Here is a 27,988-nt window from a genome sequence, read left to right as displayed (position 1 = left end):
TGCAGTTAAAATCGATGTTTTCAAACAGGAATACTGACAAAACCCACATAGTATAGACAGACGGGGCACGGCTCACAGGTCCATGAAATCATCAACATTTTGTATTATATTTACCAGCAAACAAAACCTGTCACCAGCCGAAGCAGTAGTGTCTCTGTATATAAGCACACGAGCAGGTTGTTGCGTCTCACCTCGCAGCTGCAGCTTCAGCGCTTCTACCGTTCGCTCGCTCGCTCAGTGCTGCAGCTAGTACATTGGAAGCTGCCATTGAGCAGTGAGGAGTCGAAGCATTGGAGAGCATGGTGATGGTCAAGAGAGAGATCGGGAACTACTCGGGGTCAGATCCGGCAGTGACGATCAACGCGTCGGAAGGCGGCGAGGCGAGCCAGGTTGTGAGGAGGAGGAGGAGGAGGGGGCCGGTTCTGCTTGCGCCGACCAGTGGCGGCGCCAACGGCAGCGGCATTGGCAAGCCCTTGCCAAGCATCACCGTTAAGAGGAGCTCCAGGTTTCGTGGAGTCAGCAGGTAATTAGCAGAAGCAAACATGTGATGATCCTACATGTGTTCTTTCAGATTTGACTGCATATCTCTTGATAAGCTTGTAAGTTGTAACCAGCTGGAGGTAAGAAAAAACAGATGAGGTGACTAGAGCAACTTGTCTTGCAGGCATCGATGGACAGGTCGTTTTGAAGCGCATCTGTGGGACAAGAACTCCTGGAATCCAACACAGAGGAAGAAAGGCAAGCAGGGTACGTGCTCTGAACTTGGACATCAGATGTTGCTTTCAAGGGGAAAAAAAAAAAGTGAGCCAGACAACAGATGACTAATGCTGGATATGCTGTTTAATGTATAATAGTCTATCTGGGAGCATACGATGAGGAGGAGGCAGCTGCAAGAGCTTACGACCTTGCTGCTCTCAAGTACTGGGGACCAACCACCTACACGAATTTCCCGGTATAACACTGGAACAGATTTACTGCACTGCACAGGAATGGCAATCTGCTTCAGTCTGAAACCAGCAATGAGGAATTAACGGAGCATTGCAATGCTAGTGATTTGGTTCACTTGGTATGTTCCAGGTCATGGACTATGAGGAGGAGTTAAAGATAATGGAGAACCTTACAAAGGAAGAGTACCTTGCATCACTGAGGAGGTGCGTATTAACACCGATAAAATCTTATAATTATGCATTTCAAATTATGATCGTTTACTCAACCCCTGGTAATTTTGTTCTGATGACAGGAAGAGCAGTGGCTTTTCAAGGGGAGTATCCAAGTACCGAGGGGTTGCCAGGTATATTTTGGCTGAAAAGACCATAATTCCTCCATCACTGTTCTTAAAAAAAATTCCTCCATCACTGAAAATATACTCGCACACTGAATGTTCAAGATAATGAAAACTTATTCAGGCATCATCAGAATGGAAGATGGGAAGCAAGAATTGGGCGCGTTTTCGGAAACAAGTATCTCTACCTAGGAACCTACAGTGAGTAGACTGTAGACCAACTAATTTCTACCTTCTTAGCTGACATGGCAATGCATAACTTCAAATCCTAACTTGGCCATCACTCATCAATTTCGTTCCAGGCACTCAAGAAGAGGCCGCCCGCGCATACGACATCGCAGCGATAGAGTACAAAGGCGTAAACGCAGTCACCAACTTCGACCTGAGATCATACATCACATGGCTAAAGCCAAGCAATCCAGTTACCACTGACCCTGAAGCTCTTGTGGTGCAAACAACTCCGGCCGGGCAACTCCTCCCGGTGGAAACCCAGATGCTCCCAAGAGGCAATCCATTCATCCTAGACCACAATGCGCCGCCGGGTAGCAGTAGCAATCAAGAGGCATCTATGATCTCTTCCGCCGCCGCCGGCATGAGGAAGAGAGGCTCATCCACCGCGCTCAGCCTTCTGCTCAAGTCATCCATGTTCAGGCAGCTGGTTGAGAAGAACTCTGATGCAGAAGAGGCCGGACGGGGTATCAGAGAGCATGCCGCTTATCCAGGAGAAGCCTACGAATGCCACAATGTTTTCCAGGGCATGTGTGATCTGTTCTCGTCAGGCAGTGACCACACTCGAAATGCTGGATTTCATGGAGATATCGCGTGCTATGACGATGGCGAGAGAGTGGATAATTGGAGTGGTTTTGGAAACATGTCGTCTCTGCTATAGTTTGTGTAGAATTGTGCCGAGAGCAGAATGTCGTATGTAAATTAAGTTTAACCTTGAGTTACTTCCAATTGCTAGTTTTCCTTTCAAACACTGCAGATTTCATTGATCAACAAAGATATGTTAATCCATGATGAACCCTACCTGCGTGTTCTGTTTGCTGGGATCAGCTCAGGCTGGTACGCAGTCTGCAACCTTTGCTTGATTTTGATGAGTCGAATTCGATCCGCAGGGAATAGTCTTCTTGCAACAAAGCAACTTGATAACGATACCATGCAGGTAGAATTTCAACAGCAACACAAACATGAGACAATTGTGACTTGTTTGAATCAAGAAATGACAAAACCAGAGAAAAAGAAATTTGGGTCAAACTGAGCTTTCCCCAAATTGAAAGGGTGAGCCAAACAAACATGAAACATCATCCCATGGTAGACAACTATTTTCCTGCGTGAATAGCAAAAATAGTAGAAGTATGAATTAACTGGGAACAGAAACCCCTCAAGTAGTCTAGAACAGGCTAAGAGGCAACGATTAAGTTTGTGGGATCGAGATGCCATGGCACCAAAAATGAGCCTCTAAGTTTAGTCCAAGCTTGTTTAATGGACTTCAGCTGCTGAAATCAAAAGCTAACATCCTAAAACCAGAAGCCGGTGGCCTCAGGGCTTGAGGACCAGGGAGAGCCCGACCTTGGAGCTCTTTTCGATGGCCTTGGTGTCGACCTCTGTGGAGACAGTGAGGAATGATTTGGGCCTCCACTCGTGCTGCACGAGCGCACTTGCCATGCCATAGTTGTTGAAGCGTGTCTTCACAGTGGTGAGAGGGTCCAGGGCATGCTGTGTCCCAAAGGTGAGGGTGTTCCCATTGCTCGAGAAGCTGTGAGCCAGCTCGCCTCCAACAGCTGTGGATGGATTCACCGAGTGGTAGTACGAAGCAGCAATGGTGTCGCACTTGTTGTTCCTGAAATGCAAAATCAGATTAGTGTCGTAACCTAAATATGTTACATGTGCATTTATCACAATCAGTGCTACTAATGACACAATGTCAGCATCCACTCTCACAATTATTCTGCTTTAGAAATTCCCTAGAGGGACTGCTAAGGGCAAATGGGATCCCTAGGACATAGATAACAGTTACAAACAGAAAACGTGAAGCATTAGAAGCAACCACTTACAGAGTCACTGCAGCAACGAAGTCTTCATCACTAGTGAAGCTCAAACCAGCATTGTATTTGGTTAAGTCCCCAGTTGAAGTATCAAATGCGGCATCAGCGCCAACAGCAAAAGCTTTAGTTCCGAATACACCAGAAAGGTTAAGAGCAGGTTTTGCATTCAGGCCAACACTGGCAGTGATACCAGCATGATGATGCAAGTACTGGAGTTCAGCCTAAACACAAAAAAAGAGGGGTTCAGATGGAGTGTGAATTCAGTAATAAAAATTGCTAGAGCTAGAAAAGCAAAGACATATACCTTTGCAGATTTCTGGTATGGGAAAGGAATGCATAAAATTGCCTTCAAGCCTGGTGTGCCCAGCTCATGAATTGTGAATGTGGTTATCACCTGGTAGAAGGGAAAACTAATGAGTGATTGGTACAGAAATGGTGGCAACTCTTTCAGGCAGTGTAAAGTCAGTTAAAGACATGGTAATAGAACAGGTTAACAGATGTTTGAACTTGCATTTGACTCTGAAGTTGCTTTCACATCCACTGTCAAATTATTGTTCTTCAGCTGGCTCTGGATTTCACTAAAGATAGCTTCATCTTTCCTCGTGCCTGCAGCAGTAATGGCCTGCACAAGACAATTGAACATAATCTATCATAGCCTTGGGAAAAATATTCATACAAAGTACTACAATCACTCTTCAAAAGAGAAAATTGACAGAGAAATATCAAAATAGAGACAATTATCTATATGGATTTAGGCCATGCTATGCAGTTGCAGGCTTGCAGCATGACAACTGACAACATAACAACCGAAAGGAACTTAGTACAGCATGATAGCACCCATCAGGAGAAGATAAAAATAACTAACAGTTATCTGTCATCAAGCATACCAGATTCACAAGACCAATAACAACTAACTGTAAAAACAGATGTAATCTTCAGAACTGCAAAGGGATCAAAAGACATATACATACATGAAGTAAGGTACCCTATGACGAATTCTAGACACGTATCTACGTAAGTCATTGGAGAGTAATTCCGTGACACAAGATCATAGCCCAAATCAGTGCACATAAACCAAATAAATAGTGATTCCGTGACTTAAAACCCACAGAATACATATGACTTGTGCACAGGCAATCCGCAATTTGTTCATGTTCCCTAGAAAACAGCAGTGACAAATTTACAAGCCAATGGCCAGGGACATGTTACAACTCAAGAGAATTTTTACTCCAACACATAAGCCAATCTCCATCTAACTTTAATCCAACCAGCTGAATTAAAATGTCACCCAGAAACACTTCTTAGGTAATCATAAGTCAATAGTCATGCCACATTATAGCATTCTAAAAGTTCTACTCTTTATTACCCACATCCTACTGTACTGAAGCCAAGATCCATACAAGAACAACACAAATAACTGCAAGTCATGCCAACCACACCGCATGCCTACATGAATCGTGCCTTAAACCAAAACCTAACCATAACCCACAGATTCCATGCGGACCATGCCTACACAATCTTGCGTTGGATAGAGCAAGGACCATCGCAACTCGATCGTACCGGACGTAAACCGCAATCCATTGTGCGCCAAGAAGTATCTACTTAAATCACATTAAACCAACGCAAAAAGAAGAGGGCAATTACACAAGCACATCATGAGAGTAAAAAGGCAACAAGTAAATATTCACAGCTCCGTTCGAGGCGTAGGTGGTGAGCGTGAACTTCTGGTCCGTGTGGTAGTCCTTGTACAGGAGATCTGCGAAAACCCAGCAAGAAACACCAGCAAGCAGCAGTATTAGCAACTCACAAGCTCAGACAAACACGAAAAAACACCCCTCCCAAAGAAACAACCCCAGCAAAAGTAAGTCCCCAATCCCCCAAGGCAAGAAGCAAGCACTGACCTCTGGCCTTCTTTCCGATCTCAGAGTAGAGCCCGGGACCCGCGGCGGCCATGGCTGGCGGAGGAGGGGGGGGGGGGCGCCGGCGGCGAGAGGTGGGGGAAGAAATGTGAAGGGGATTTTTGGGGGTGGGGACAAGACGAGGGACGCAATTTATTGGCGATCGGAAGGGGCGGTTCAGGGAGCCGCACGATGTGAGATGGACGGCCCAGATTCGGCGGTGGGGGTGTGTGAATCGCACGTCGCTTTCTCGAAGAGAAAGAAGCACCCAGTAGTATGGCAACGGTCACATTTTATCCACGTAAAAACTCTATCGGGTATAGGTTTGTCCACGGATAAAACTCTAACGTGTATGGGTTTGATTTTTAATTTTTACTTATGAATATAAATGCGGGCTTAAAGTTAAACTCAACGGTATAAAAAAATGGGTACAAAATAAGTTTATTTGTGTCCATTTTACCCGTGTACCTACTCCATACATCAAACATGTGGTTTCATTTTATTTGAAATATATAAAGTCTATACTTTTTTAGAATTTATATTTGTTTTTACTCCTCTCCTCCACTTGTTCCCGAGAATAGCTACATTATGTACGGTTTCATAAATATGTATAGAACATGAATAAAATATTTAATATGTTGTATATTCATTATTTGTTTGTATGCTTGATTTTATAATGTTTATTTATTATATCGCAGGTATACCGGTATGATGCTCGTAGGTGATGGATTTGATAATTAAGTTGTGGATACAAGTTAGTATAGCTTCTGCCTATAAATATTATACTTTTATCATCCCTACACTCTTTGATGCGCGTGGTGTTCTTGGAGGGAGGGTTGGTGAATTGTACCACTTGATTTTTTAGAAATCCATCACAACATAACACCCGGGAATGCACAGATCACACATTGTCATTGTCTACTAAAATTTGGATATGCATATTTTAAAGATTAATAAAATCACTATAGACATCTTACTATCGTTAAGTATATTGTTTATCATTGGAAAAAAATCACATTAATAAAAATACATAACAAGTAAATATAGAATTTAATCCCGATAAATAAGAAGTACAACCGTATCCATTACCAAAGCTTGGTTCTCCCGCTCGGTTTAGCTTCCTTTCTTGAGAAGAAAGATGGTGTTATGTACGTTCGAGGTTTTTACATCGGTCATTTTTAAGATTCTAACTTTTCATGTTTACTTGTCTCCTAGCTAACACGTGTAGAATTTATGTTACCAGAGAAATGTTAGGCTTTGTTTGAAAGTGCTTTAATGTTTTTTTTATCTATACTTCTCTACTACTTAAAAAATCTTTAATAAGTCTCGTGCTCACCCTAAGTCCTGTGAATCCCACACCCACCCTGAATTCTCAATTCCCGTGTGCGTGTTGCCCCCGTTCCTGTTCCATTCCGCGTTGGCAGGTGGACCCCAAATCGTTCCGTGTACTTGCCATCCCCTCCCTCCCTTACCGTTGCTCCACGCATCCCCTGAGTGATTGCGCAGCCTCTTCCCTCGGTGTTGAACTATGCGCTGTCGTCCCCCTCATCGCTTCTTCCTCACGCTACACATGCCATCCCTTACTCGATCTTTCTTCGTATGACCTCAACGCACCCAAAAATCATAAAACTAATCACGATTTCACCATCAAATCCCAATTTCATCCCTCAGTTCGTCCCTATTCAACCTGTGCGGCCATGCGTCGGAGCCCGAGGAACCTGAGGAGAATGAGGTCATGCCATGTCGCCACCATCACACCCTTTCTTGCTGCGCCAGGGGGACACAGATGTGTTGCGTTACGCTGGCGTTGAGCACAATGAAGTGCAGGAGTGGATCCAGATGAATCAAGAAGGTGGTGGCGTCTTTAGATCCGGCATGGCGGCACAAACGTTGTGGAGATTGGCGTCGAGCACATCCACCGTGTGAAGAGGCCCGACACGGGCAACGGTTGGCTGCTGCTCCACGTGGCTTCTTTTCCTTGTCGACATCATCGCCCTCGCCATCCTCCACATTGGATGGTGGGTCCTGGGCACCTTGGCTTCACGGCTACGATGGGTGCATTGGATGCATGGCAATGAGGCCGCAATGGGGAGTCATCTACGACTGCAATGACAACACCGACATCTTCAAGGCATACCAGTCGAGAGCCTCGCAATGTCCACATAGGCTCTTGGGAATACCATGCCTTCACCACTATTGTCGCGCTCATCGAGCCTCTCGGCTTCTGCACCACTAGCGGCAAGCAGATCCAGATGATGTAGCTCTGCGTGTTTATTGGTTAAGTCAATGCCAAGACCTCCTGTAAGCTTCTCTTTTTGGGTTAATATGCTTTCTTGCTTTCACTGCTTCTACTCAGTTTGGGTCGAGGATGAATTATTTACTAGGGACAAAATTGCATGTGTTTTATAATCACGAGACAAGCCCTAGCCAGATCTATTGCAACAGGGACAACACCATTTACTCCTGCATTGAGGGCGTTGGGCACGTTGGCTGTGGCAGCCTCCCTGTCTATAGGTAACGCAATGCAATGGAATTACTTCAATGGCGGCTCAACCAAAGTGGTAGAAATCAGGTCGAATTAATGTGGTTACTTCTATCAAGAACTACAGCTACTCACGGTCAGCAAAGGAAGGACCTGCTGCCTTCACGACCTGGAGTATCTGGAGTAACACGATGCTGGTGTTCCGGGCGGTCATGTGGTTGTTGATGACACAGATGAAGAAGAACCAGCCGTTAGCGCACTACGTGTTTGTGTGCAGCTAGGCGCCCAATCTGTGACTTCCCCCACCAAATAAATGGCATGCACAACAAGCACCATGTTGGCAGTACAACGTTGGATGTTTTTGGTAGGCCTCTGCCCTCGCCAATGACCTCTAATATGAGTTTGAAAGGTAGGGAATAACAATCAGCAGACCAAGAACTTGACCACTTCATGGTAACAAAATATTTCTATATGATTTAGCCAGAGCTCATTCGTTTGTAGTACTAACTTGCAGATTTCCAAAATAATATACATGTATATACCAGCATAGATTGATCCACAATTTTTGTGTGCAAGGTACTTACTGTCAACTATGATATCGTAGTGACGTACATACAGGAGCTCACATGACCAAACCATGAAGCTGGCAAAATCATCACTGCAACGTGTGCTAATGAATAGGTAGTCTATTATGAATACACTAAAAGAATCTGATGAGCAGTAGAAGTAGGAAAGAATCTGATAAGTAGAGTTAACCTGGCTTTTGTTGCTGCTTTTTGGCCAAGGAAAAAAATAAAAACAAAAAGAGGGGAATCGAATCTTTTGAGTGCTGCAACTGCAATAATGCGGTTTCTGCAAATGCTATGAATTGATTTTGGGATTTCCGACTAAATTTTGTTTGCTGAAACTTGCGCAGGTGCATCCCGGTGATTTTGCTGAAATGATGAATCAAACTTACATTTAGGAGTGATGTCGTTGTAAAGAATGCTTCTGATGCCATGCATGAGAAGTTGAGGTCAAGTAGAAGAGATCTTGCGGCATCCAGCTGATGACGTGCTATGTAGCCTTCAAGGTGAAATTTCATGTTCTTGCTTTTCCTCCAAGCTGCTACTGTGACACATTGTGAAGAAGAAATGATTGGTTTCAATGTTCCACTCTGTAGCTGAAAACGATGAAACCAAGAACGTCATAGCTACTCTTTGATTTTCTTAGTAGCAGTGTGTTGCTCGCTCAATCGATTGATTGGTTTGTTAGGTTCACATTGTCATTCAAATTCTGGAATTGATGTAGCAAGGTCCTACGAAAAAGCCATAAGATTAACATTGCAAGGGCATTTCGGTGCTGGATGATGAAAGCCTTGTGCATGACTTGTTGTAGCACTTGAGTTTGTGGATTTCTAATTCTTAACGGCTATGTGAAATATTGCTTCTGCAGTTCATAGCTCACTAAGGCACTGGGTAGGGTAATTTGGGTGTTCAAATTGCATGCTCCGTACATTGCTATCAATCCTACTTATAGGTTCATGAGAAGACAGAGGAGGAGGATGCATCTCTATTTTTTTGGCCGGAAATCACCAAGCTTGTGATCGCTTTTCTGTTGCAGGTTAATAGTAATAACATGCGAATTGCGAAGAATGAGGAAGCTCTTGTCATTGATCCACATTTTGCTGAGTGCTTTGGAAATGCTTTGAAGATAGCTTAATGACAGAACTTGGCTAATATCATTTAATGCCCACTATATAAATGTCCACATGCTGAGCTCAATGTGTTTTTCTTTTTGTGCAGTTGAAAGGCAATATTGTTTCCAAAGTTTCCTTCTTCCAATGATGGGTCAAGGAAATCTTGTGAAATCGCCTTTGGTCTCCACTGATACTTTGTAAAGAGGCAATAGAGTGTAACACATGATATTTAGGAAATTCTATATGGGTAATTGTAAAGAGATAGAGTTTGAATTTCCTGATAATTAGGATCCTGGCATCTCCTTTACAATCTTTAGAATTTGTGTCACTGAGATCATTTGACTTGATTTTGGATTGATCAGCTCCTTTAGATCTATTTTATCTTCTAGCACATTTTAGAATTGTTTTCCCCTTTTTTTTCCATTCTCTAATCCATATCATGGGTATACATGTTTATTCTATTGTTTTTACAAGCTTTTAGTTGCTGCCAACTACTTATTGTCCTTGTCCAATCTATGAACTTCACATTGTTGCAAGTCTATATATAGTTTTGAGCAGTATGTGGCCTTTCTATGATCCGTTTAGCTGTGGCAAACTTCTGTTGTCTCTCCACCCCCGTGTCAATTGTGATTGGCTGCAGAAAACGAGATGACAAGGAAAAGGACACATAAAGAATAATATGAAAGCACTGAAATGGGACAAGGTAATCTTAGGCTTCCTATGGTACTTAGGTAGCAAGAACAGATATCCAACAATCAGATATATTTACTTATGATTCTTGCGTAATCATATATCTGAATGGTGTTGCTTTGAGAACTGTGTATCATGCATGGCCCTGCCTCCACGACTACATCTTTTATGTTTCAAATAAGGTGTCTTAGATGTTTTCTGAATGTTTACATTTGCATAATGGAAAACTGTGTTTCCTGCTTTCGCGTACTACTGCCAGGTAATATAGTTCTTGGTCACAATGATATTTGTTCTCTCGTAACATGGGCAAATTGCAGCATCTTTGCAATCCTCATCTGCCACACCAGGAACAGAACATAGTGGCGGCTGATTGGAGATAGCGGCATGCCGGCATCTTTGGTAACACCATCGCTGCAGGAGACAAGAATGTTGTCCTGTTTATGCATTTTAGAATTTCTCTTGGCAGCAGATTAATCAGGTGCATTCATAATGTGTTGATGCCTATCGAAAGTAACGAGTGATCACCAATGTGTTTGCTGAGATGCATCACAAATAGTTGTGATTGGATAGATGTAAAAACATTCCGATGAGATATATGAATTAAGTAGCTTTATTTTTTGAATTTAATGACACTTAATTTTTATGTGCTAACGATGGTTGTCTATCAAATATTATAGTTTCCTGTATGTGCCTTTGAATTATGAGTTTTCAAGGTCGATATCTAGAATTCTACAATCTAGATTCAAGCTGCGGAATTGAGGATCCAGCTTTCACATTCGGATGATGGAAAAACTACTTATCTTTCACCATACCTACATTGACAAAATTGTCGTAATCGACACGAGACATCAAGTTTTGTTTCTTCAGCGGAAGAGGAACATAGCAACATCCCCATTACATTGAACGAAAAACTATGTTTTCATGTATGAGTTTCACTTTTCTATAATTACTATCCGGTTTCCGTTTGAAGCCAGCAGGCAAGTACCATGCAAAGTGGGATGATCCGTTGACAGGTTGCTTCAATAGGCCAGTACACACTTGCTTGAATAGGCTACTCCTGATGTCATCTGCCGCCGGTCTACATTATTGTTCCATGGTGCTTGTTTATCTAGAGTAGCAGTATAGCACCTCTTAAAAAGTCCTTCGAGGGCTTTTCCATCGTTCCACGGGACACTGATAACCTGTATGAAATGAAAATAACACTATGTGATTACTAATTGTAAGAGCATTGAAGATAGAGTTTCTAATTTTAATAACACCACATAATTTTTTATTGTAAGAGTTTTATTACGGAGAGGTATAAAAATCATCATGAGTCGATCCAATGAATGTGAATAACCTAGTATGTTGTAGTGCTGCTCGTCACAGGATGAGATGGTAGAGGTACCGCCGATTAAAGGGTGTGCTACCACCATGCCAGGTCGAAGGGCATTGCCGCACGAGTATTATTTCGTGAAAATTTTGGCTCCCGTTGCAATGCACGGGCATTTAACTAGTACTCCAATAAAATACATAAGTTGTAGTAGATTTGATCGATCTCTACCATTCACAAAAGTTGATCAAACGATCACTATGCAAAATTGAATCTCATTTCTTCTTCCAAAAATACATTTAATCTCTTATTATTTGCCTTTCATACCTATACATCAAATATTTACCTTTTATACATTCTAAAAACACATTCAGTATTATATTATTTACCTTCTATATCTAGACATCTAATATTTATCTTCCATATATTCACCGTCGAGATTCTCCAAAGGCTGTGCCACCTCTGCACTTTGTCTACAACACCGTATTTCTCCAGAGGGTGCGCCGCCTCCCGCACTTCGTCTACAACGCTATTTTCTGGAGAGAGTATACCGTCACCCACACGTCGCCTCCATCGTTGTATACCACAGAGGTCACTTTCATCGTACTATCTTTACACTAAGGTACTATGTGAGAATTATTTTCATCCCTTCATAAATCGGTCACCATCTTGATCTTCCTCACAATGTTGCTACAGATGGCTAACTCCAGACAATACGGTCCCCTCCACTCTCATGTCTAGGTATTCGTCATTCTCCTTCAACCTGAAATTATATAATCATGTTGTAAATTTCATGTATATAAAGCTCTCTTTTGTTATGATATTTTTTATTTCTCTGTAGTGCTATATCCTAAATTGATTTTAGGTGTGTAAAATTTGTGTGTAGTTGCTAGGTGTGGAAAGTGTGCCGTTACAATGCGGCCATTGGAGGTCAATTTGATCTTGGCGTTTAACATGATATTGAAAGAAAATTCTCAAAAAAAAAAACAAGATTTTGAAAGGATATAAACTAGTTTGAGAAATGACCAAAAGGGGATGGATGGACCAGTGTCACAGGGACGTGGTCTTTGGGGCCATCGTGCGTCACATGATTTTTTATTTTTATATTTTAAAATCCAAAAGTTGTAAATATATATATCTATTTTGAAATTTTGCAGCTCTATACTTTTGTCGCTGGTTGAAAATGTGATAGGAACCATCCAGCATGCTACAGGTTTGAAAATTAGAGAAAAAAAAAATATTGCGTGGAGGATATTATCATCTAGCTTTCAAAAAAATTCATGATCATTACGATAGTATTTTGAATATAAAAATAAAAAATTGCCACAGACGCACGCTACAACAGTCCAATCGAGCCCACCCACCGTGGCCCGTGTGTCAAAACGTACGTTTGCGTGATCTCACGAGCGGAATTGGGCCGCATCCACAAACCTGGTAGGCCACCATAAATCAGCGTGATGGTTCACACTTGGCAGGTCTTGCCGAGCACCACATCTCATGGCTGCATGACCACATCAGTTTGGACGGCCAGCGCCAACGACTCTGGAATAGGCCTGGCAACAGAACGGGTCGGGACCAGGTGTAGTAAGAACGCACCTGACATGAAACCCGAATAAAAAAACTACCCTGAACCCGAACCACTTGACAGGTGCAAAACTACCCTGGCCCCGAACCCAATGGAGACCCAAAACCCAACGGGAACCCACGGGTGATATGCATTTGAAGGGAGAAAAAAGGAGAAGAGGGAAGGAGAATGAGGCGGTGGACTCACCGGTGCTAGTGAGAGGGATCCAAGGCAGGCCGGCGGTGGCTAGGTGGGTGACGCAGTCACACCGATGCGGGCAGCGGCCAGGCGGGTGGCGTGGGCCCGCAACTCGCGCGGAGGCAAAACAGCGGGAGCCGAGGTCCGGGGAGCAGAGGTCGGACCGCTGAAGGGAGGGGTGCGAGCACCTGGCTTGGAGGGGTGGGCTGGCGACAATGGATTTGTGATGTGGAGGCATGGTGTCGAGCCATCAACACTGGACAAACGAGGCAGCTAGGTTTAGCACACTGCATATGACATACATATACCTTGCTGCTCGTTTGGTGCCTCGAGTTGGTCTACTGGGCTAGGCCGCTGATGCTTGATGATCTTCTCGAGTGCCCATGAACGCCGGTGGACGATTAACTAGCTCCGCCCCCGCCCTTGTCGGGTCTAAAACCCGTGAGGACTTGCCAGACCTACTTCGGAAAGCTGGAAAACCACGTGTCCAATTGAAATTGCAAGTGGGCGAGGTCGCCGAGTTCCCCATCAAATAGACGCAATCCCCCGGTGTTAACCGGACTCGGGAAAGCCGGGGGTAGCGGTCACCTCGCTTGAGGTCCGGCAGACCGGCACACGCCTACTTGATGAAGGGTCACGGCCGCACGGGACTCCAGGCATGGAAATCCATGCCAGCAAGGGTAATGGCGAGACGCCGCATACAAAAATTACTGCCCGTTTAGAACGTAGGAATTTGTTTTTCCTTTTCCAGACATGCAGGTATGGAACCTTTTCCTTCCTCTGATCCTGCAGGTTTCGCCAATTTAATGTAAAGTCTCTGCATTTCTATTTTGTTCCAGTGGTTTTGGATTTCATCTCCTCTGTATATCTTAATCCCAACGAAGATACTATTTACGTTGTCGTATTTGATCCAGCATGCGGACAAACACATCCAGTCCGGCCTCCGGAGGCATGTCCGACAATAGCCATGATAGTGCAATACTGCAAGCAAAGCAACCGTACTCCTTGACATGCTCCAGCAAGACTACTAGACAATCATAAAGGAACAAAAACCTAGACAATAAAAGGCAGCTGGAAAGAATAGTACTGACAGGCAAACAAAGGAATGCGTCATGAATGGCACTCCTTCAGTCAAATTGTCAAAACGCCGCAGAGATGCCCAAATGGGAAAAGATTGTTCAACTCAATCCAAGTTATCTCCAACATCAGCAGCTCTCATAACAAGCAGGAGGGTGTGCTTCGTCTCAAGGTGGGGAATCAAAAACAAACCAGAGAAACACTTCAGCTGTACATAATAAGCCAGGACAGAAAACCCTATAAATAAGTCAACCAGCACCAGATTCACCATGACAAAGCCGGTTCATCGTCTCAGATGATGAGAACATTTTTACATAACAAACAAAACAATCGGAGCAAATTGCAGACACCATACACTGAAACTGTGCTAATCAAATGGAGGATTTGGAGTTTGATATGCCCTCTTCAGCGTCTCCACTCAGCTTTGATAGGTTTATCTGTGATATTTAAGACATGACAGAAATAAAGTGAAGTGAAACATGCGGCGAATAAGAATACTCTACATACGTAAATAACATTCAGACACATAAAATCAATTTTGGTCAACAGAACTCATCATTGATGATTTTTTGTACGACCACTAACCCTTAGTAACATTATTTTCTTTGAACCAATAATTATGAGCTCCAAAATGTTCAAAAGCACATGGAAGGAAAGGTAAGCTTTCAAATACATGTTGAAGCTAGAATGCAAGGAGCACGTTAATCTTATTTTCTTCCATTTTATTTGAAAGGCAGTTGACTTTCACAACATGAAAGGAACAGGTAGTCTGGTTTTTTTATCTAAACAAAAACAAATGTGACATTGTACAATGTAGTATACATCAGCAAAATGATCTCTTTTCTATCAACTTCTTATCAATCATACAAGTTCTGAGACTTCACTTTATCAGTTGGTACAGTATGTGTTATTGTTTTTAGGTTGAGATACCATAATAGCATTAAAACATTACCATATTTGAAGATAGGAAAAATAAAATACTTAATACAACAAGGCATGGGATAGATATACAACTGTGAACATGAGTCTTAAAGATTTTCTTTACTACTTACCACTTGCATCTCTTGATGACAACATAGACTTGTCGCTTTTCACTGCATCTTTGCCACCAGCATGGGTAGGCCTTTGTGTACCCGGAGAGTGCGAATTCATCTTGCCATTGTTAGAGGAAGGGAGGGAGTGACGGCGAGTGAAACCATTCTTCTCTGCTGAATCAGAGCTTAGTCTAGGTGAAATCTGTCCCCGCAGTTTTGCCTTTGCAGACTGTGTTGCAGCCATGTAGCTGGGCAGAGCTGGAGAATTTTTAGAGCCATTTTCTGGATATTCTGGCTTAATTGAGAATGAAGACCTCCTCTTGCTGTTTTTAAGGCTTTCAGTAGAAAGAGGTTCTTCCTTGGATCTCTGTTCCATATCATTCAACGAAGTATTTTCTTCATTGTTGATGTCTTGCAGCGGCATAATTTCAGCTGCGGGAGCAACAACAGCTGGTTCATCAACTTTTTCTTCATTTGTGACTGAATGCGAAGCAACTTCCACATCAGGCTGGACATCAGGTAGCAGAATATCCACCTTTGCAATATCTGATAGGTTGACATTCTGAGGCTCTTGATTCTCAGGATGAATTGGAACTTGCTGTGAACTTCTTAGTGGCCTCTCACATTGGACCTCTTCACGGGCAGGGATCTCAGTTGTCGGATTAGATACCTTTGAGGCTTCGCCCGTGGAATTAGTGACCTTCCTAAGGCTACGTTTAACCTTCTCAAGTTCAGTTAACTGGCCATCAGGCACTGGATCGGCAGCAGAGCTAGTGAACTTCCTTGGATTCTTCCTTTTTGTCTTTTCAGTTTCTGTGGCTGTGTTTGTTTCAGAAGGCTCAAACGGCATCGCAGAGCTCTTCCGAGCATTGCGCTTCAATTTTGCTGACTCCGTTTCCATAGCATAACTGGCCTTCCTTGTGTGTGGCTTAGCATCAGAACCAACTCTCTTTGGTTGGGAAATGGGCTTCCAAACACGACTTATGGTCCATCTCTCCAACCAGTTGAAGGCTGAATTAGAATCCATGTCATCATATTGAAAATGAAGTGCCTCAACCACAATTGGTGAGGATAGTAGCTACAGCACACATAAAATTAAATGAGTTAGCTTAAAACACCAAACAGTAGGGACAAGATCTTTTGGTTTGTATATTCAAGCCCTTGTACAACTATATTTTGAGATGATTAATTGATTATACCTTATGAGCAAATGCATTTGAAGATAATTGCTCCTTCCATGCATCCGGTTTAGCACCCTGCAAGAAAGTAATAATCACATATCTACCATTTTTGGATCCCACATTTAAGTTACCAAACTGAATGTCACATGTGCAAATCACATGCAGTTCTGATCACCATTTCGGAAAAAAAAAAGGTGGGAAAAAGAAATATAGCATAAACAAAATGAAAGGTACTGCACATTTATATTTGCCACTTAATAGTATTCCTTGCTTAAGTTGAATAAGAGGGTAGAATACAAACATGAAGATAAATAGACTATCTACGGTTGTCATTTGCTTTGCCCCATCGTAGATAGGAATAGTTTAACACTGCTCATGTCCGAAGTGTCCACAAAAGTTATGATGAGGCCAGTGAAAAATAAAGTTCTACCTTTGATTCAAAGCAATAGTGACTAAGTTATTCAAGCAGTGCAGCAAACAAATATCCAAAGAAATACTGTATAAATCATGTATGGAGCACAAGAAAGTTCCTAAATTTCGTTAAACTGAAGTCAGCATATCGTTAGCAAATTGATGATATGAGGAGATAAACGAAAGTTCAAACAACTTTGAAGTTTACGGTGCATAGTCTGTATTCTGTACACAATGTCTTCTCGGCATTTTGGCATCCAGTAAGGAGCTAATTGAAGGTTAGTCCAATGCTTCCTTATCTGTGCCGCAAGAATATGTCCACAACAATATATTCCATGCAATCATCGGTACTGGCCATTGTTAGAACCTTTTCTTAGAAATATCCAATTCGAAACATGTTTTATTCATTACAACATAGAGTTCAAGGTCAGTTTTGCATATTCACAGAAATTTTCCAGATAGTTCTTGAAAGAGGATAATGGAAAGTACTCATATATCCTTAATATGGTTTGAAAAAACCTTAACAGAGACCTAAAAAGGGGTGCAATATACCAGTTCACATTTCTTGGTTATACCAGTTCACATTTCTCAGAATGACACACATTGGTATTATTATGAGTAGTGCCTCTATTCGATAAGATTGTAACAGTGAAAAACAAACACAGAGGATCAGTATCATGATAATTAGGTGAGAAATTAAGTGACCAACGACTAGTAAGGAAATTACCCCAAAGTTCTGTTGAGCAAGTTTCAAACTGGTTTGAATGGCAGCTCGAGAAAGTCTAACATTTCTTCCACGGACCAGGGCTTGAAACTTCACAATCAACCATGTTGCACGGAGAGTTGAAACAGCTTGCCTTCTTACAAGATGCCCCCGAATCAAAGCCTGAAGTCTTATAATCCCTTTCAATGCACGGAAAGCTCGGCGTGCCTGGACCAATACCATGATGCAATTAGCACCACACTAAAGTCAGATAAACCAAGTATCTATGACAACAATACTTGTGGGTAGGTTTATTGCAGCAATGAAAGGGAGAAAATGATTCAGCACGTATGCAACAATGAACGAAAACAAATTCAAAGTGTGAATATCACAGTAGTGCAACACATTATTTCCCATTTCTATGATCATGTCTAGATGTATGACTCCAAAAGAGGCTTACCGCTGTGTGCTGGGTAACCTCAGAATATGGCACGAACAGGTTGCACAGGAACTTTTACATCAAATTAAGCTAGACCAAACATAAAATAGAGAAAAGAAAGATTACCAGGTAACCTCGGAAGGCAGCTTGTGCCTTCACGGCCGCTTGCTCTTCCCTCAACCTCTCAGGGTCATTGGACGCATCAGACCCGACAGTGTCCTGCTTTTCCAAGTCTTGGTTGACATCACGCACCGCCACTTCACCTTGGGAGCTGGAATTATCACCCCTTGTCACCTCTGGCACGGTCTCATTGTTGTGGGCGTTAACAAGCACTGGCTCCGAAATCACCGGAGAGCTCTCAGAAAATGCAGGCTCCTTCCCAACAGCGGCATACCCTTTGTTACTCGCACCCTTCTGCATATGGGAAATACAGGCATCAGTTGCAAGAATAGATCTCTACTGCATAGTTGCAACTGCATAACTCGACTGCACATTCAGAAAAATCAAACCTTAACAACATCTTGAAACTACACAAGAAGAGTAACGTACTGATAAATCCTTTGCCTTGGTGGAGCCGGACCGCGACGACGACTTCTTCCCGAAGAGCACGGATTTGATCCATTTCGCCGGAGACTTTCCCATTGGAGCCTAATCCGCCGCACACCGGAGGGTTCGGAGCCTGCAATAGAATCGCACTTCAGTGCGCAGATCTACACCACGAGCAAATTTCATCTACGCAAACCCAAGAAATGAAGCAAGCAACCAAAGCCCGGATTTTCACAGCTCCCCCAACGAAAGCAACCCTCGCAGAGGATTTAAAAAACAGACAAAAAAAATCGACGCTTTAAGGAACGCGCCACGAACTCCCCCAATGCAGCACCACAAACCCCAAATCCAAGCGACAAAACACCCAAACCATTACAGGCTAGCACGAAACACCGTGCCCTACAACACCAAACAGCACAGATCTAGACGATGGCGGCGGCGGCATGGAGAAGGCGCGCCGGATCTGAGGAAGCGTCGCTCACCGGAGGACGATATGCAGGAGGAGGAGGCGCAAAACCCTAGCTCCCTCTCCCTCCTCCCTCCCTCCTCCCTACGCATCCATTCCAAACAGAGGAGAAAGAGAGAGAGAGCGCGAGGAGACGCCGAGACGAAGAAATGAGCAGCGCGGAAAGAAAAAGGAAAAAAGAAGAAGATTAAAAGCCAGCGCGAGTAGAGTCACTAGAGAGTGTGTGTGTGACTGAGACAGTCAGCGGGGCCCACCGCGCAACGGAAACGGCTTCGCCTCGTCCGCGCGCCTGCCCAGGTGGGACGGGTTTCACTACACCGACATGTGGGGTCCACACCCCATGCCGGAGTGTTTACGCAGGATGACATGTGGGGTCCGCAGTGGTTTATGTGGGGGCGGCACGTCGGTGGCGTGCGGTGGTGAAATTTACTGCTACATTTGGGACGGGAAAAGCCGAAGAGGCTGCAGGGAGACCTGGGGCCGGGGTAAAACGGTCCCACATGTCAGCGACCTGCGATATTTCTGTACAGCTGTAGTTCAGAACCTTTTTTTGGGAAAAAAGTTGGCAGGCCTCGTCTTTTGTTACCGGCTAGCTGTCATCCCGTCCCTACCCGCAGGGCGCTGGGAACGGTCCTCTCGCGCTGGGGCGGACCAGATGTCAGTGTCGGTTTCCGTAACCGTGTGGCCATGCACCGTTGCTTGGGTGCGTAAACCGGTGAAAGAGAGAGGTTCAAACTAGGGACGTCAATGGACATTCGATCCTCGATTGTCTGCGAAGAATTCTTTTATCAGGGATGGGAATGGAAAAGTTTTTTCACTCGTGGAGATATAAATAGTATAAATTATATCCCGTCAGATCTAGCGGGGATGGGAATAGGAAGCATTTCCCGTCCTCGTTTTCCTGTAGGGACCCGTTTCGACCAAGCGGTGGTGGCCTAGGTGTGCGCGACCGGCCCAGGTGGGAGCTAAATGCGCGGCCTAGGTGGGCGCTAGCGCGCAACCCAGCCAGGCACGATCTGGCGCTGTGGCATGGTGCGGGTCGGTCCAGTGGGTGGCCTCGGCTTAGTGGGTTGCCTCGGCTCAGGTGGGCGGGGCGGGTTCCCCGTCGGGTCTTCATTCCTCACGCGAGGACGGAGACGGAGAGAAAATAATCTCTGCGAGCGGAGACGGAGACAGGGACGGAAAATTTTCCTTCGTGTGGGGACAGGAATGAGGAGCTATTCTCCGACAAAAAATTCCCAATTGACATCCCTAGTTCAAACGGGGGTCAAGCGAGTAGGGCCCACAACATCTGCTGTAATTAACAAACATTTACTGTATAAAACACAATTTGATTTTAGTGTTACCCCTTCTCTATCTTCTGTTTCTATCTAATAAAACTCCTTAAAATTTAAATAATTTATCTATTTTTATTATCTATTTTTATCATCCAACCTCTCCATTTATTATCGGCTATATATATAAGATTTATTTTATAAAAAATAAAAAATAGAAAAAAAATTAACGGATAATCTTTTTCTTCTTTTTTAATTACATCTGAAATTAAACTACACATCACTCTTGATATGTTCATTAAGTGACACTCTCATAGCACACACATCTTCCTACGTTAAATTTATATTTGATATTATCATATTTGATATTTTTATTTTTATTTTCACGCACGTACACTTTAGCTGAATAAACCTCTATACTGGAGTATTTTGATGCGGAAAGTTTAACCAGCGACCGGCGCGCAACCCCTCATATGTTTTTTTGTCATCGACGTGGGCAGTGACGTGAGTACTTTACGGGGCGGGACGTGAAGTAGCTAACTTTTTGCTAAAGTTTGTAGTCCGTTTTAGTCACTTTAAACATCTTTACTCTCTCATTCGATGTCTATTTTCGATTCTATTTGCACTATTATGTTATTTACATTTTATATGATTTAGCAAGTTATATGTAATGTTGTCAACAAGTTACATGAAGTTGAAATATAGTCTACACATAAGTTGTTATAAATATTCAATGAAGATGTTACCTCATCTAAAATTGTTACACAGCATTTATATAAGTTGGTACAAATTATTCATTGAAAGTTAGTACTCATCTGAATTTGCTACCAAATACTCAATGAAGTCGCTACACTGCTTTTCAGGTAAGTTGCTACACAATAAGTTTTTCAGATTTGACTAGCTAGTTGCTACTTTTATCTCTATATCAGGAGTTGTTGCCTAATTTCGTACAAAAGTTACTAGTTCTTTTTAGGCGTGAGTCCGTACTGACATTTTATTTAAGTTTGCACGCCTTCAAACAAATTAGTTGCTACTTGGTCTCCCTAGAAGGTGCTACTCGGCTCTTACTAAAGCTACTACTGGCACATTTTCGTTATTAATAGTAGTAATTTATTATCAATTTATTAGCAGCTTGCAAGTGTGTGTATATATTAATATGTTTAGGTTGAATTTTAGTTAAAATTAAAAATAGTAGAATTATAATTCATAAAATATGGAGTTACAACCATATGTAAATAAAAAATTTGAATTATAATTACGTTATAGATAAACATAACTCATAAAGAATTTTTTATCTAATAATGTATGACCTAAGTAACATAATTGTAATCATAGTACAATCTAAAATATAACTTATTAGCTTCTCGTATTATAATTATGTACTTTTAGACGCGTGGTTGTAACTAATTTGCCTAGCAAATTGTAACTCTGTACGGTGATGCAAGAGTAAACTATAATGCGATTGGACGCAAAATAAACTCACCGTATTATATAAACATTTATATATATACAGTATATGAACATTTAAGTGATATATATAACTAAAATATATGTAATATGAATCTTATTTTTGTTTAGCTCATTGTGTCGAGCGTATCGGTGCAAACGATATTCACAACAGACATTCGATGAAAAAATTATGAACATTTAAGTGATTATGATGAACTAGTATGGTTCATTCCATATTGACTCGTGCTTAATGTCACATGTGAAAGCAACTTGCCCCTTGTCTTTTCTACGATTAACGTGTAGAATGAACCCGGCGGTAGGAGAGAGCATCTGCGGAACTTACAGGGTGACCGTAAAAGGAATTAAATTTTTTTTAAGGAATTTTCATTTTTTCAACACTCTAACAATTTTTTTTATAATTTTTATCATAAAATTTTTAGAACAAAATTCTCTTTGCTTTCTCTTTACAAATACTTTTGAAAGGAAACTATTAAAGATAAGAAAAAAAATAAATAAAATAGAAATAAAAAAAATAAAAAAATGGAATGACGAGAATACGGTTAAAGATGATCTTAGTTTCATTTTAATAGCGGAAATGGCTTGCCATCTGTTCCTCGGGTTTCACGCTCTTCTTATTCATGCCGATTTTGACCCTGTGTGGCTGCATTCCATGACCACGATGCCCATCATCATGCATCCCTCTTTTACAGCAGGCAGTGCAAAAAGGTAAATCATTGGCTTCGAGGCTCTAGGTATCTTTCTTATGTGCAGGAAACTGTACTATCAGGAGAAACAACTGTAGCAGCTTCCTTTCGTATTTCTGGAAACTACTATGCGTTGGAACGCGTACTTCATTAATATCATTAGATTTTTTATTAAATATATTTTATTAGTATTATATATTTTTAAGTATTTATAATTTTTTAAAAACATAAGGTTAAAATAGTTATAGTAAATTAATTGTGATAAGTAAACGAAAACGGGGAAAATAATTCCTTACATTTTGTGCAGATAGTCACTGTGCCTGAATATTGGGCAGTAGCCCCGATTGATGTGGCAAACCATATCTTGTTGAGTAGTACTTAAACTACTGTACATGGGACACGCTCAATGAGCCAAGAAGGATCATCTAACAAAGGCGGAAGCGAGCAAAGTAATTGAGCCAAACCAATCCACCAACTCTGCATCAACAAATCCAACGGCGACAGCAAAGAAAGGAGATGCCGACCAGGCGAGAAGGACCTGCCAACCACCGGCATCTCTCCGAGCCATCTGTCTGCGGCGACATCACGTCGCCCCGGCGGACCATCCATTCGGAGTGATTAGCGAGTAACAATCCACGTCAAGACCGCTAATCGTAACAGCCAGAGAGATTAGACGTGCCTGAAATTAACCACATGTGCGGTTAGCTTCTGACCTGTAGGACTTGGTGATGTAGCGAGGTAGCGTAAGATTATCTTTAACCATATTTTCTTCATTTTATTTTTTTTTAATTTTTATTTTTTAATTTTTTTTATTTCTAATAATTTTCTTTTGAAGAGATTTGTAAGGTGAAATAAGAGAATACTGTCCTGAAAAGAATGGTTTTGAAAAATTTTTCATGACAGAAATTATAAAAGAAAATAATTGAAACATCGAAGGAAACCAAAATCACTTCGTAAAAAGATTTTAGTCTTGATAAGAATCTCTAGGAGATGGTATAATGGTGATAGAGGGCGTGAGGCATGCAACTGGATTCCCGGGATGGTGTCGATGCTCTTTCACGATTTGACAGCGGTCAGTTGTGATATGTGATCACGTAAGGAACAGCCTAGATTTTGGCAAACCAATGGTTAATGCAGGGTCTCTCTCTGAACCTATGTAATTCCATTACAACAATTTGTTTGACTTCCTTATAAAATTCAACCAATGGTTCATGCAGGGTCTTGTGTAATCGATGCCCCTCTCTCCGAATAGGATCGTCAAAGTTGTAGTCCTGCTATTTTCTACTGGCTCTCCAAGGTACATAAAGTCTACATTACATAAAAAGATAAACTCTTATGCAATTATATTAGTTTAACGCTAATTATACATATAAAAAAAGGATAGATAAAATACGCTTAATGTTAATTATACATATCAAGTAATGAATATGCAGTATAATTTTTTATTTAAATGAGATCCGTGACATACAATTTTCTTCCCTCGGAGAGCCAGGGGGCAACCATGCTTAAATGGATGCACGCGGTCCGTTCAATGGAAGACCAGATCAGATCAATCCTGCAGGTGATGGAGCTGTTAATCAAGGACGAGGAAATTAAATCTGTGCAGGTTCAAAGGAGAAATGGAGAATCGTATGCAAAAGAAGGTCAACAGCAAAAGGGTAACGTAGCCAGCTTGAAAAGGAAAAGCGGACCGCACCCAAAGTTTGAATGTTCCATGGAGCAGTGTCTCCTTTTACTTTGCACACAAGAAAGAACCATGGCATTCTTCACCTAAGGGAAAACAAAGGGTGAAGGAAGATGAAGTAAATGAGAAAATGAGAAGAGGAGAAGGAGAAAGAAGAAGAGTCATTCATCTTAGTTATAAGTCCGCTACTAATGATTAGCATCTCACTTTCAACTTTGCTAAGTTAAACTATAAATAATTGTAGGCACATTTTTTTAAGGAAACACACTGAGAGAGATCCAGACTGTGAAATTAGTGGAACCGGTGTGGAGCGGGGTTCGAAAGCGGATGGCGCGAACATAACAACGCTCTCTGGCCAACTATGGCTTCTTTAGGTGCATTATTATTGTTAACTATACTCTTACAGATGAAGTGGTTAGTACTTTAGGGTTTCCCGATGAAGCAAGCACGCTAGTGTATTCCTTCAGCCCTTCTATAAGGGTGCACTTATTACCCGGTGCTGCTGTCTATTAGAGATGGTCGATAAAGTGGCGAGCTCGATCGAAACTTGCTGTGCACTACTGTCGCCTCAGGGTTAAGCCGTCATTATCTTCATGCAGAGACAGGATCGAACAAAGCGGAGATGCAAGACTTTGTTTGTGACAGTTTATTGTCAAGATGACATTGGGATGGTTGAGCACCTGTAATGGCGAATTTGAGGCTAGCTTTGATCAAAGGGGCCCTGTTCTTCTCACTGTGCTAAAAACACGACACGTTCCCAAGCTTCAAACGTACGACGATGCTCTTAACTCGTGCTCAGATTGCAGGTAGGTGAAGATAGGATTTGAAAGGCTACCATAGCATAACAAGTCCACTTAGATGGAGAAAAGGCGTTTGATTGGGCAAGAAGATGAGCAGTGCGCATCAAATGCTTTCACAATGTGTGCAAAGATGGCGTCCGTCCCACACATGAATGATTGATTCCCCGGCTTCTCCAGGCCGGTTTGACAATGTGTGCAACTGGTTACTGATCAATAGCGAGATCACACGAAAGAATCTCGTGAAAATAATGTGAGCAAAAAAGAAAAGGGAGCTACTCTTGCCTGAAATTGGAACAAAATTTAGTCGATGCACACAAGCCCTTGGATGAGCATCATGAGCATCGGATAGCCTAGCTCTCTCTTCTTCCTTGTGACTAGGGCTATCAATGAGCCGAGCTCGAGTGAGCCTGTCGTCTCAAGTTTGAGTTTGATAAAAACTTAAGTCGAACTTGATGCGAGTCAAAGATTTGACCAAGCCTACAATCAGATTTGAGTTTGGCTTATTAGAGTCTCAAGCTAAGCTCGAATCGGGAGTCGAGTTTGAGTAGCTCGTGAGGCTCGAGTCTTTTTGATAGCTCTATCTATAAATCATATGTGCATGTAATGATCTTGAGATTAAACAATTGAACTTTGGGTTGGATAATAAGGTTAAAAAAATAAACTTAACTAAAGTAAATGGACACCGACTTTGCCTCGACGGAAAGCGGTTGTAGTTAACCGAGCTTTTGACAAGCTATTCGAGTTCGACAAGTTCGTGAACTTATGGCTAGGCTTAAACTTAGCTTGTTAGGGTCTCGAGTCAAACTCAAATCGAGCCTGTAACGAGTCGAGTTCAAATAGCTCGCGAGCCTCACGTCCTACTTACTATGTTATTGCTGTTGCTGCTCTCTGTCTCTCCGTGGAGCACCGCTGGCGAGCGGTGCCTACCGGGTTCTACTTTCAGAGTCAATAACATTTGTAAGCACGAAAACAAATATTGAATTGATCAAAATTTCTACAGAGTTCCTGTATGACAATCACGATTCAGCACTAGATTAGCAGTTTTGTACTTCATCAGATTTGCTAAATTTCAACCACTTCCAGTTAGCATAGGACTGGGCCTAACAACATCATTGCAGGAGTCTTCTGCCTCACCCAATCGAGGTGTCTCTGCAATCTGTTCCCGGTCCCGGTATTTTTGCGCTATCTCTTCAGCCTCAGAAAAAACCTTCCGCAGCCAGAAATAATGAACATGTGAGAAATCTAAGCATGAAAATGCCCATATAATTGAAAATGGTGTGGTATGATGCTCCAGATGGAGAAACATTCCTAGTGTTCTTTCGAAACAAAACCACTTTAAATCTTTACCTCTTTGTTAGTGATAAACAGTCCGGGTTCGCTCTCAAGGTCCTTGATACTGCACAGAGCCAAACACAGGCACTAAAGCATAAACACAACTCAACATACAGCAGATGGCCATTTTTGCAACAAATCTTCCTATGCAATACAGCAGTAGTATATATGAACTGCATGAATTATAGTCATTGAAAGTTCACTCTGTTGTACCTGAGAGCAATTCTGTCTGGAGACGTTGATTTAATGACAAGAGCCTTCACTCTCTCGCCCACTTCTAGCACATCGTTGACGGATCTCAACTGACCATGTGTTATGTTCGAGATATGCAGCAAACCACTGCAAAACATTATGAAACTGTAAATTTGTGATGCAAAATATTTGCACTTGTAGAATTATGAATTATCACAAGCTTGCAATCACAATGGACTGATATCCATGATTTTATTGGGCTGTAAACAGCTATATTAACATTTGGGTGTGCAAGAACAGATATGGAAAATGGTTCAAAGCTTCAAATCCAGGTACTGAAATAAGTTCATCGAATAATTGGCAGCTTTGAGATGACAAACAGAGAGACATGCATAGCAGATGACAACTAAAAATGACCGAAATTAATAAGATCTACTTACTGACAACACTGAAGAGTGGAAAGATGGTGCCTGTATAATAAGGGAACCAACTCTTAGCTAAAGCACAACACAGTCGCCCTGAATCTAAGCCAGGAGATCGATACAGCAGAGAACCCTTGTTAGCTTGGCATATCATAACATTATGTAATGAAAGGCATCAATGTGAAGGCCGATTGGTAAATCTCATGTTAACTGTCATGCCTTTGTTCAAATATTCCAGTCTAAGAATGCTAATTGTATCATGTAAACTTCTCACCTAAAATATTGTCAAAATCAAATACATATTGTGTTAGCTTATAAATAATTTCATATATCTCGAGAAGTAAGACATACAAAAACATACACATGAGTAAAAATAATTTGGTCAACTCGAGGTGCATAGGATTGACCATTTGACCCACATTGTGCTGATTAACAGAAAATATGGCCAGAAAAGAAATTTCAGCATCACTGAATGAAAGAATGGAACGATACAGAAGAATTGTGCAATAGTTCTGAAAGTACATTTAGGTTGAGCTGAACAAGAAGGAATCCCATCTGTAAAACAAAGGTTAGAGTCATAGAGATGTTACCCTCTGTTAGTCTCGCCAATCCTAATTTGTGCACCATATGGAAATAATTTGCGGACTGTACCTTGCAAGAGAGTCCCTTCTCTAAGTTATGTCACCGCCTAAACAAGCAAGCAAATTAAAAAGTGACTAGAAAAACTCAATTTATGAATTCACTCACAAACTTAAAATTTGATATACCTTAACATACCTTACTCAATACTCCGATAGAGTTCAATATCATCCAATGACTTAAAGGTTGTCAAGCTCAATAAAAACCCAAATATACTTTTGAATGGTTGGTGCTAACGTGACGCTACCGGCATGGGTGGAGGAGGAGGTGGTGGTGGTGTCCGTTGGAGAAGGCACGAGGTGCTTTGCGATGTGGAGCGTGAGGGTCGTCTGCCTGTCGAGGGAGGTGGCATACGAGATGGATCAGGACCGTACAAGAGAAAACGATCTCATCAACTTCTATGCACATGAGAGGATTGCTAATTTGAGTTGCTGCTAATCAGCTACGAAGGAACCAAAGCAGCACATATGTTTTTTTTTTATC

General features: G+C 42.0%; 3 protein-coding genes and 1 pseudogene across 3 annotated transcripts; 1 reads left to right on the top strand and 3 right to left on the bottom strand.

Annotated features, from left to right (window-relative positions):
- The first annotated feature begins 205 nt into the window (after positions 1-205).
- LOC133929306 (ethylene-responsive transcription factor WRI1-like) lies at positions 206-2,358 on the top strand. Its single transcript, XM_062376009.1, has 7 exons — positions 206-523; positions 665-747; positions 855-952; positions 1,078-1,151; positions 1,241-1,291; positions 1,407-1,483; positions 1,585-2,358. The coding sequence occupies exons 1-7, from the start codon at positions 300-302 to the stop codon at positions 2,169-2,171; spliced, it is 1,194 nt and encodes a 397-aa protein (XP_062231993.1). The 5' UTR covers positions 206-299; the 3' UTR covers positions 2,172-2,358.
- Positions 2,359-2,594: 236 nt separating this feature from the next.
- On the bottom strand, positions 2,595-5,337 carry LOC133929307 (mitochondrial outer membrane protein porin 2-like). The gene is made up of 6 exons (XM_062376010.1): positions 5,232-5,337; positions 5,019-5,086; positions 3,842-3,952; positions 3,635-3,724; positions 3,340-3,551; positions 2,595-3,125 (listed from the first exon to the last, which is right to left on the bottom strand). The coding sequence occupies exons 1-6, from the start codon at positions 5,281-5,283 to the stop codon at positions 2,825-2,827; spliced, it is 834 nt and encodes a 277-aa protein (XP_062231994.1). The 5' UTR covers positions 5,284-5,337; the 3' UTR covers positions 2,595-2,824.
- An 8,979-nt stretch (positions 5,338-14,316) lies between these two features.
- On the bottom strand, positions 14,317-19,187 carry LOC133929304 (protein IQ-DOMAIN 31-like). The gene is made up of 7 exons (XM_062376007.1): positions 19,026-19,187; positions 18,547-18,676; positions 18,124-18,411; positions 17,583-17,786; positions 16,463-16,519; positions 15,282-16,341; positions 14,317-14,666 (listed from the first exon to the last, which is right to left on the bottom strand). The coding sequence occupies exons 2-7, from the start codon at positions 18,637-18,639 to the stop codon at positions 14,635-14,637; spliced, it is 1,734 nt and encodes a 577-aa protein (XP_062231991.1). The 5' UTR covers positions 18,640-18,676; positions 19,026-19,187; the 3' UTR covers positions 14,317-14,634.
- A 6,796-nt stretch (positions 19,188-25,983) lies between these two features.
- Positions 25,984-27,758, bottom strand: LOC133928176 (protein PIGMENT DEFECTIVE 338, chloroplastic-like; annotated as a pseudogene).
- Positions 27,759-27,988: the final 230 nt, after the last annotated feature.

The sequence above is a fragment of the Phragmites australis genome, chromosome 9 (assembly GCF_958298935.1).
Source record: "Phragmites australis chromosome 9, lpPhrAust1.1, whole genome shotgun sequence".
NCBI classification, from domain to species: Eukaryota; Viridiplantae; Streptophyta; class Magnoliopsida; order Poales; family Poaceae; genus Phragmites; species Phragmites australis.
Note: the sequence above shows the minus strand (reverse complement) of the source record. Positions and strands in the feature narration are given on the sequence as shown.